The 10,518-nt window shown below is 36.9% G+C and overlaps 2 protein-coding genes across 12 annotated transcripts; one reads left to right on the forward strand and one right to left on the reverse strand.

Annotated features, from left to right (window-relative positions):
• Nucleotides 1-5,188: 5,188 nt before the first annotated feature.
• Nucleotides 5,189-10,504, reverse strand: LOC147480305 (ubiquitin C-terminal hydrolase 12-like). 11 transcript variants are annotated; one of them, XM_086576053.1, is made up of 11 exons: nucleotides 10,306-10,504; nucleotides 10,075-10,142; nucleotides 9,678-9,744; nucleotides 9,382-9,535; nucleotides 9,128-9,285; nucleotides 8,315-8,807; nucleotides 7,453-7,586; nucleotides 7,249-7,299; nucleotides 6,946-7,046; nucleotides 5,687-5,764; nucleotides 5,189-5,603 (listed from the first exon to the last, which is right to left on the reverse strand). In XM_086576053.1, the coding sequence occupies exons 1-6, from the start codon at nucleotides 10,502-10,504 to the stop codon at nucleotides 8,776-8,778; spliced, it is 678 nt and encodes a 225-aa protein (XP_086432179.1). In that variant the 3' UTR covers nucleotides 5,189-5,603; nucleotides 5,687-5,764; nucleotides 6,946-7,046; nucleotides 7,249-7,299; nucleotides 7,453-7,586; nucleotides 8,315-8,775. The 11 variants fall into 11 exon arrangements, with proteins under 11 accessions (XP_086432179.1, XP_086432175.1, XP_086432176.1 ...); XM_086576049.1 differs by having other exon boundaries at nucleotides 5,687-6,180; XM_086576050.1 differs by having other exon boundaries at nucleotides 5,687-6,199.
• Nucleotides 7,609-8,316, forward strand: LOC147480306 (large ribosomal subunit protein uL30x-like; the record flags this gene model as incomplete). Its single annotated transcript, XM_086576161.1, is given in 3 exon segments — nucleotides 7,609-7,672; nucleotides 7,675-8,034; nucleotides 8,037-8,316. Coding segments are annotated over 3 exon segments (543 nt in total), but the record flags the coding sequence as incomplete, so codon positions are not given.
• Nucleotides 10,505-10,518: the final 14 nt, after the last annotated feature.

The raw sequence follows: 10,518 nt of genomic DNA on the forward strand, positions 1-10,518 counted from the left end.
GAAAACATGACTCTCATAATATCTGAGAATGTTAAACTTAGAAAGCAACTCACAGGAAGACGTGAAAGAATCAAATTACAGAAACTGCATCTCAAATGCCCATTGCGGATGCAACGAAGATGAAGTAAACCACTCATAACGACCTTCATTTTGGTATCACCATGATCAAACCTCGAATAAAGGGCTTTGCAGAGCATTTGTATGCGTCTCAGACTTTCTTTACTATCAGGCTTACAATCCCTATTTATCAATGACATGCCCCGTGCATACTCATGATAGGTTGCACATATTTTGAAGTTGTCCATTTTCAATCTCAGCAAATCCAACTCCAAACTCTCCACACAGTCACGTTTCACTTCCAAAACATACTTCACCAAGAACTTAATAATATCAAATCCCCAATATGTAAGCAAATCTAAGTCACTCACAATATTGAAAAACTGTCTACTCTCAACAATCATCATATCCAAAGTCAGTTTGTACAAGCGGTTCACTGTGAGGATGAATATTTTCCACATGTGGGCTTGGGTGTCTAAATCCACACAATGAGGTGATTGTGGATGACATTGTAAAAACAACTTGAATCCATTATTACTGTTCACAATACCAACAATCTCTTCAGAACTCTTACCCACCAGCCAGTACTCATTAGATGTCCCTATCTCAACATGCCATCTCCACATTCTATTTGTCCTAACTCTACCCCCATTCCGCCTATAAGATTCAAGGTCATTTTCATATTCAAAATCCACCACAACCATTACAATATTACAACCACAAACAACAATGAAACAAAATTAGAATTACAACTACAACACACAAAATAGGTTAAAATATAGACAACAATGAAACGTAATTAGAACGACAACTACAAAAGTTCAAAGGGTAAAATAGACAACAATGAAACAAAATTAGAATGACAACTACAAAAGTTCGAAAGGTATGAACTAAAGACAAATCCCCCCCCCCCCCCCAACTGAAGAACAATAAATAGGATAAAAGAAAAAAAAAAATGACAAGCTACAGAACAACTAAGAGCATTCCCAATGCAAGTGGATATGGTGGGAATGTGACAATATTCACCTATTTATGGTTCAAAACCTTTGCCCAATGCAAAGGTGAATATGGTGGTGGCTATTTTCCCAAGTCAAAACGAGGGTGAAACCTTCAACTGAGATAGTGGCTGAGTTGTGAACTTCGGACGGGATGTTGGATTCCGTCTGGATTACAAAACTCATCAAACGGAATCCAACATCCCGTCTTGCTATATTCTTTTTTTCCATACGGAATCAAACATTCCGTCCGGAGTCCTAATGGCTAGTTCACCAACGGTCAGAAAGTCAAAACGGTAAAAAACGGTCAAAAATAAAAACTTTGGTATATATACAATATTTGTTCCATTTCAACTCACACTTCCAACAATCATATTTCTTCTTCTTCAAAATCAGTTCTTCAAAAAAAAAAAAAAAAAAAAAAAATCAAATGGCATCTCAAGCATCTCAAACAACTCAAGCAAGTGGTAGCACTCAAGCAAAATCAAAGACTCACTTTATCATGTCCGAAGATCAAGCTCTATGTCTTGCTTAGATAAAAATTAGTGAAGACTCCATTGTTGGTGCTGTCCAAAATGCAAAAAGGGATTTTGGAATCGTGTAACAAACGAGTTCAATCAAACACGTGGGTCAGATAGGTCTTCCAATTCAATTTGCGGTAGATGGAAATATATTTCGAAAATGATGAACAAGTTTGTTGCAATTGTGAATGCGGTGGAGGCTCGACATGCAAGTGATACAACAATACAAAGCCGGTAGTTACAACTTTGTCAATTTGTCAATTATTGATTATCTTAGTCTTAGTCTAATTATTATTTCTATCTTAGTCTTAGTCTAATTATTTTCGTCTAATTATTATTTCCATAGTCTTAGTCTAATTATCTTAGTCTTAGTCTAATTATTATCTTAGTCTAATTATCTTAGTCTTAGTGATTATCTTAGTCTAATTATTTCCATTTTATTTTTTAGTTGTCCGAGGCAAGGATGATGTACCAACAACAAGAAAAATCGTCTTTTTCACTTGATCATTATTATGTTATACTCAAGGATAATCCAAAGTGGAGTAGTGTTTTTGAGACAAGGTCAAGCCACCCCACAAAGGGAAAATGTCGCAAAAGTGATGGTGAAGATTCAACTTTTAATTCACCAAGTGTTGGTGGAGTTAAATTGGAGGGTTCTCAAGAAATGGAGCGTCCTCTTGGATCGAAGAAAGTCAAGTCCAAGAGGAACCAAGAAAAATCAGTTGATATGTTGGAGGGTTACTTTACACGTTTAGAGGATACATTTGTAAATGATGCAAATGAAACACAAAAGTGCTTAGCACTTAGGGAAAGGGAGCTTGCATATGGTCAAAGAACTTTGATGGCAAGAGAAGAAAAAAATCAGGTTCAAATAGAAAAAAATTGGGTTCAATTGGAAAAAAATCGGCTTTAAAAGATGCAATATGAAGCTAAGATTTTAGCGACCGATATAAGTGTCCTCCATCCCGATACCATTTTTATAATCGAGCAATAACAAACTGAAATACGTGCTGAATGGGCAAGGGCTAGAGGCGGTTCTAGCTCTAACTAAGCTTATGTAATATCTAGTATTTTATTTTAATTAATACACTATATATTTTAATTTCACTGTATTTTTAATTAATGCACTATCTTTTTAATTACTGAACTATGCATTTTAATTTAACTGTTTTTTTTTTAATTAATGCACTATGTATGTTCTTTTCAATCTAATTATTTTCATAGAAATACAATTACTAATAAAATTAAAATACATTGTAATATAGTTCATTAAAACACAATTCATAAAACATATAGGAACTTCATAGTTCACTTTCGGAATTACATAGGAAATACATAGGAAATACTTTATTTGGAACTTCATAGTTCACATTAGGAAATACATAGGAAATACTTTGGAACTTCATAGTTCACATTAGGAAATACATCATACTTTGGAACTGAATAGTTCACTCACTTTCATTTCAATTTTAATTTTCCCCTCCTTCTCCCTCTGGATCCGACCAATTTGGATCATAAATTGGTACTGCTGTTTCTTCAATACCAGTCAAATTCCACACATGCTCAACTAAGTCATTTTGAAGATTAGTATGTGTAATTTCATTTCTGATTTTATTTCTTGCTTGAATCATCTGATAGACAAAATGATAACCATCATCTTCCTGAAAAAGCTAAGGTATTTTTTCATTCCTCTAACCTTTCCAATTCCACACTCCACTTGCACGTTCATTCTCAACAATCATATTATGCATTATAATGCATGCCTTCATTATGTCTCCAAGAACAACAACACTATGACAACGCGTAGAAGCCTTAATAATATGTCATCTTGCCTGCAAAACTCCAAACGTCCTTTCAATATCTTTTTTTGCAGCTTCTTGACGTTGACTAAAGATCTTTTCATGCTTATTTCTTGGATAACGAATGGATTGAACAAATGTGCTCCATTTTGGGTAAATACCATCAGCAAGATAATATTCTATATTGTAGTCATTACCATTCACATTAAAATTAACAGTAGGAGCCTCACCTTGCTCTAATGATTCAAAAACATGAGAACGATGAAGCACATTAATGTCATTATGCGAACATGGTAAGCCGAAGAAGCAATGCCATATCCAACAGTGTTTGTCTGCAACTGGCTTCAAGTACCAAAGTTGGTTCCTTTTGTCCCCTACATGTTGTCCAGCCCATCCAGTTGGACAATTCTTCCACACCCAGTGCATACAGTCGATTGATCCAAGTATTCCTGGAAAATCCCTTTCCGCATTTTCAGCTAATATTCTAGCCAGCCGTGTCTGCCTCAGTTGGTCGTCTCAAGTACTCTTCCTCAAACGCCGTGATTATTGCAGAGCACTAACGCTTCATAGATACAGCTGTTGTGGAATCTCCAATTTGAAAATATTAATCCGTTGTATCATATGAACAACCAGTTGCTAATTGTTCAACTACAGCTAATCCCTTCTGCAACCCAGAAGTTTCTTGCCGACCCAATCCATCCACCTTGTCTTGGAAGTAGTCATCGAATGCTGCAACAGTTTTCAACATATACGTAAAAAGCTCTCTTTGCATCTTGTACCTTCGCCTAAACTTTTGAGGAAGCCACCTACAAGGTGTTGTGAAGTAATCCCTCAGTATAGCTTGTTTACGTAAATCACCACCATCTATAAACATATATGCTATGCCCATCACTGATCCACTGCGTTTGTCTGTATCAACATCTTCAATGGCTGCTTGAGTCATTAATGCCCCAGCAGTGTATAATAACGTACTCCTGCCTCCTCTTCCTCCTTCACCTCATCATATCATTATGCTCATCTCTTACTTTTCCATGTAGTCATCTTTAGCGGAAGTACCAGAAGATGAACTATTACTACTAGATCCTCCTCATAAACTTTGGTTGAATGCAAATTTATCTTGTCTAGACATTTTTTCAATTTTTAGCTTGGTTGTGGGGAAGAAGATGGTTGTTTGTTTGATCTAAAATAAAGAAGAGTAAAACAAAATATGTAAGGTAAGGTCACATGTGATAGTTAGATTTTGGTCCACTCTCCAATTGACAACACATTTTATTAGATTTTTGTTCTCTCCAAGTTACAACGCATTCTATCCAAATGTACCATTGTGATTAACACATACCCTCAATAATTCCAATATATGGTCCACCATCAATAATTCCAATGTATAGAATTAAAGAAAGGCACAGAGGTATGGATATATGAACTAGACGGGATGTTTTATTCCATCTCGGTTTAAATGACCAGATGGGATATTACATTCCGTCTTAGTCTACACCATACAATATTCCTGTCAGAACCAAGCTTGAAAAAATGAGTGAAATTCCTAAAAAAAATTCCAGTCATAACCAAGACATAGGAAATGAGTAAAATGCAACTTATAATTCCTGAAAAAATTATACAATATACTTAGGAAACCTACTAATTTATAATTCTTGAATATTTTTTGCTATAACATCATTTGTTTTATTGACATATTCATATCCAAAATCTGCTAATATACTTTGAAAATAATAGATAAGACAAACAACAATCCTGAAAAATACCCAAGTCTACCACAAAAACTCTGTAAAAAAAAAACAAACTTATAATTCCTAAATTTTTTTTACCATAACCTCTTTTGTTTTATTGACATATTCAAATCCAAAACTCATCAATATAAACCTGCTAATAAAGAAGGCATTACAAACAATAATTCCAAACGCCATATTACAAGTAATGGCGCACAATTATTACAAACTAAAAGAAAATATCAACTGAGACCTCCTCCCCTTACGAGAAGGCTCGGTCAAAGAGCCCTCCCCCTTACGTCGTTGTCGCCTATCTGGTTGAGGTTGAGTTTGAGGTGTGGCACTTCCAGCATTCTCCAACTCTTGCACAAGTCTCTGAAGCTGCAAAGTTTGATTTCGCTCTTGTTGTAAGTACTTAAAACTTTGACGAGAGGACTCAATGAACGACGCACGCATGACATAACTGAGAAAACTGTAGTTAAGGAGCTCTGACCTTACTTCCTCCTATTAAACAAAACAAATGCATATTACATGTTATAGTAAATAATAATAATAACAAATCATGAATAAATTTAAATCATACTAACCACGGCTAACTGCTCAAACTGTTCTGATAAATCTGTGACCAATGTGGCATTTGCTGGTGGAATAGGTATGCTCTACCCCTGAGAATTAATCATGCTCCAATGCCAAAAGTTAGACTCATCAAATATCTGTAGAGTTCTTTGCGGCATCTCAATATCATGAAACACCCTGGACTGTGAATGTGGCAACTCCATTCATTCTGGGAAATGAACGTCAGGCCTCAATGCTTCGGAAGTAACCCCTTCAAAATTGGTGCCCTTGTATAACGCACCTAGCAAGAGACCTCGACCAACCCTCTTCCAATACAAGTTATAGTCTCCCGTAAAAATGAAAGCTACTGCGTTTGGCCAATCATTTAGGTTTGCTCTATAGTATGCAAGAGTTGCAGGAAGAATATCAGAGACTGTCATATCTATGGGTGGTGGGTAAGATATAACAATCTCTCCAGACACTTGACGCCAACATCTGTCCCCAAAGTACCATGCAGTTACTGACCCTACAAGTATCACTCACCGCTGAGAAAGAAACATTGCTTTATGACACATATAAGATAGTCTATCACTACAAAAAAAAAATAAGTTTTTGCCCACGGTCCAAAACCGTGGGAAAAGGGCTTTTCTTCCCACAGTTTTGGACCATCGCAGGACAGTGGGCTTTTTGTGCGACAGAAATAGTCTACCTACAATGATGACCGTGGGTAAAACCTACCAATAGCGACGGTCTTTGCGTCAGCTATTGCCGTCAGTATGGCCATGGCATAAACCATCAGAAAATCCGTTACAAAAGGTCACTTTTCCCTACGGTGTTGGGCCGTGGGAAAAGGTCAGTTTTCTTACGGTTTTAGGCTGTGGGTTCTAATGTTTTTGCTACAGCTATAGACCGTGGCAAAATTATTTTTTATTAAAAAAAATAATTGATATTTCAATTCTTAGATCTTTTCACCTAACCACCAATCACCATAACCATCCTACACCTCATTAATTATCCCGAAAGATATATTAAAAAATGCTCGCAAAGCCAAGGATTGAATTAACCAAGATCTTGAAAACAAGTATGCTAGGTATATAAAAGTTAATCACGTATAATTTTTTATACAAGCACGAACCATGAAAATCAAAGAAACAAACAAATATATATGTGGGGGTGGGGTTACACCTTCCGGCAAAGTGCTTCGCCATTTCCAACCTTATTAGCTATCTAGACTCATCATCACAAGTTCACTACTAGACCTTACGTTTGCAGCTTAAAAAAATAAACTAACCATGTCGGCCAGCATTTGCTAAAGCACTCTAACCACTTGGGCTCCTGCCAAATGTCCAACAAAATGAATAGGATGGTCTTCATCCCACTCAAGTTAGTGCCCTGTATTGAGATCAAATAACACAGAATATGAAATTCAACATAATCTACTTGTCCACCTTTCAAATAATAAAACAATTCACGAGCCCTGACAAATGCCATAACGACATAAGTAATCCAACTAATACAGAACAAAAAATCACAAAACTTAAATAGCCTACCTATTATGTATGCTTGTTAAAGAGCCCAAGTCATGAACTAGTACCTTTTCATCTTTCTCCTCCGCTCTAGCGAAATACGACAAGCCTCCCAATCTCTACAAATAAGGTAAATCCCAAAACTCCAATCAATAATAAAACAAAACAGTGAAAATCCCAAACAAAAATATAAAGATTACAAGGCACCCTTTACCAAATCCAAAAATTCCATGAACCAAAACAATAGGAGGCAGCTCATTACTAGAAAATACCTGGAAGGGGGAAGTACTTGGGACACATAATATGTTGTTTCCCGCTCAACTGCAAGACGTTGAGCCTTCTGAAACTCTTTTAAAACTGCCTGGAAATCTTTTGCAAGTTTAGCATCGACAATCTTTTTGCTTGCCTGCAATTAGATAGGGGAAAAAAAACCACTCAGTTACGAAGAAAGAAGACTGAAGAGGGAAGCCAAGCTGAAAGGAGGCTTCTATGTCCCCCAGAGGCCAAATTGCTATTCATTATCCGTATCCGCGGTATCAATGCAATGGACCCAAAGACCAAAAGTATATTGCAACTCCTACGTCTGAGACAGATATTCAATGTAGTCTTTCTCAAGGTGAACAAAGCAGCTGTTAACATGTTGCGCAGGGTTGAGCCTTATGTGACTTTTGGGTACCCTAATCTAAAGAGCGTGAGGGAATTGATTTACAAGAGGGGGTATGGAAAGCTGAACAAGCAGCGAATTGCTTTGACAGACAATGCCATTGTCGAACATGGGATAATCTGCATGGAGGATCTGATTCATGAGATCCTGACTGTTGGACCCCATTTCAGGGAAGCAAACAACTTCCTGTGGCTTTCCAGTTAAGTGCTCCATCAGGTGGCATGAAGAAGAAGAGAAACCATTATGTTGAAGGTGGAGATGCTGGAAATCGTGAAGAGTTCATCAATGAGCTGATCAGGCGCATGAATTAGATAGTTGAAGTTCTATTCCTGAAGTTAGTACACTATGGTAGCGTTGATATCTAGTTATGACATATGTCTGTTATTCTCTTGTTCAACTTTAAACTCCGAATTTTTCTGCCTAAAAATAAAAATAAACTACATCCAAAGAATCAATCAATCTGTACTTACACTAACTTCGGATTTTCGGGAATAACACGTTCCTCAAGACCCAAGGGATCCAACTTGGCCTTCATGTGCCCATTAACTTGATAAGCTCTCTCAAGTAACAACAATCGCATACTCTCTTGGATAGTTTGCCCCGAGATGCCAGGAGACGTGGCAGCCTGCCCGACAAAATTCCTGAAGAAATTGTCCCAAGACTCGTCCACACTGCTTGGATCGTCTTCCCAAGCTCTCTGCAGCTCCTCTAAGTAAACACTGCTAGACCCATCAAGGAAACTATCAGTCATCCTCGACAGGGGAACCGCACGAGGAATCGGTGCAGTTGCAGCTTGCGCCTTGGAATTGATTATCGTTGAGTGAAAGTATCGATTACTACGGGGTTGAAGAACCCGTGTCCCATACAATCCCACGTGTCAAATTTCTCCTAGTAGCTAACTTTGCTATATTAGAAGCAGCTCTAAACCACGTCATTTCTCTCTGAACTTATTCCTCAATACACCTGGTTTTCTCAAAAACAGTTAATCACTGTTAGAAGCAGCTCCAAAACTGTTTATCCTGTCATAACGTATACTAGGAAAAGAAAGCATATGTACTTTACTCATTTTTTCTTTTACTTTTCTCATGAGCTACCAACCAAATATAAACCAACATTTAAAATGAGTGTAAACAGCAAGACAAAGCATCCAACAAAAGAGATGGAATACTGGAATCAACAAGGGTACACAACAAAAGAGATCACTCTCCAAGCATAACCTAATCACAGAATCTCAATCATCTAAACTTCTTTATCTTTTTATCGGAAATAAAAAAGAGATATACCTTTCCTGACGGTGTACTTGCCATACACTTGATTAACAACAGACAAACTGAACTGTGCATATCTACTCCATCCGTAAGGCAAACTCGGTGAATCAGCAACGTCTAAGTACATTGACAACTGATCCACATTGTTCCCTTTTGGAAAAATCAACACACACCTATTAAAAAACAATACAATTACTTAAAAAAAATAACAATCCAATCAAATAACAAAAATCATAATCAAAATTTTAACAAAAATCTCCACTACTTACCATTTAAACCCGCCAACGACGAAAACGTCAGAATAATGCTTCTTAGTATTGATTCTATTAAAATTCTCTATCGTCCAAGTAAATCTCGACGATGGTGGATCTTCAATTGGCTGATTATTCTCTACTTTATTAGCTGCTTCTACTTGTGCCGCCACTAAAATTATAAAAAAAAAAATGAATCCAATTTCTAAAACCCTAAACTAATTACTTGTACAAATTACAGTCAAAACCCAAATAAAACGAAATCTAAACCCTAATTGACAACTTTGAAGTTGAATAAAAAGAGAATTTATTACCTTCCATTGGTTGTGGACCTTCAACTACTAAATCCGAATTAGGAACCAACATCTCCTCATCTTCTTGCTGCAGCCAATCAAAATTAAATTTAGATAAGTTTTTAACATTTAATCGAACAAACAAACAAATATTTTCTTATTATCGAATCTGAAAATTAAACCCTAAAATAAAAAGTTTTGGAGCTGGTTTTCTCACAATTTATGACAGGATAAACAGTTTTCTCAAGTTTAAAGTGCTTAGTCTTTCTTGCGTGAGGGAACAACTTTAAGTGCTTTAAGTTTTAACTACTCAATAGTTGTTAAAACATGTTTGGAGTACTTCAGCTAGAAGCCTAAAACTTGGACACCTCTAGAACTTCTAACTCGCCGAGACGTGATGTCAAAATATTAATGGCACCTGAAGGTTGCACACTTCTGTGCATAGAATCAAGGCATCCAATCTCTTCTTTTGGCAGGAAAGGCATCCTGTCATCCATGACTCTACTATCAGTCAAAATTGACTACTGAAAAATACAAAAATTATGCCCAAAAAGTCGGTCCAGTCCACTGAAGTTAAGCGGACAAGCCTAGTTCTTCATACAGAATGGAAATATGGTGTGAAATCATTGTGTTTCTCTTAGAAATGTACCTGCAGCAGGAATTTCAACTGCGATCCCACCAACAAAGATCCATGCCTTTACATAGTTTCCCCACCTCTGGAATGACTTTTTAGGTAGGATAAGCACAACACATGCAGTACCAAAGCATCCGCTTCCCGCAACAAACGCATGCAGTAACACATAGCTTCTGCTTCCTCCCATAGCTTCCGCTTCCGTTTCCTGCAACATCTCATCCAGTAATC

The sequence above is a fragment of the Coptis chinensis genome, chromosome 8, assembly GCF_015680905.1.
Source record: "Coptis chinensis isolate HL-2020 chromosome 8, ASM1568090v1, whole genome shotgun sequence".
NCBI lineage: Eukaryota > Viridiplantae > Streptophyta > Magnoliopsida > Ranunculales > Ranunculaceae > Coptis > Coptis chinensis.

What these genes read in the sequence shown, in the direction of transcription:
- LOC147480305 (XM_086576056.1), bottom strand. Translation starts at nt 10,504, where the DNA reads ATGTTGCAGGAAACGGAAGCGGAAGCTATGGGAGGAAGCAGAAGCTAT. An exon ending in AGTTGAAATTCCTGCTGCAG is followed by an intron (nt 10,143 to 10,305) that starts GTACATTTCTAA and finishes CATGGATGACAG; the next exon opens with GATGCCTTTCCTGCCAAAAG. An exon ending in CAAGTACACCGTCAGGAAAG is followed by an intron (nt 8,808 to 9,127) that starts GTATATCTCTTT and finishes TGAGAAAACCAG; the next exon opens with GTGTATTGAGGAATAAGTTC.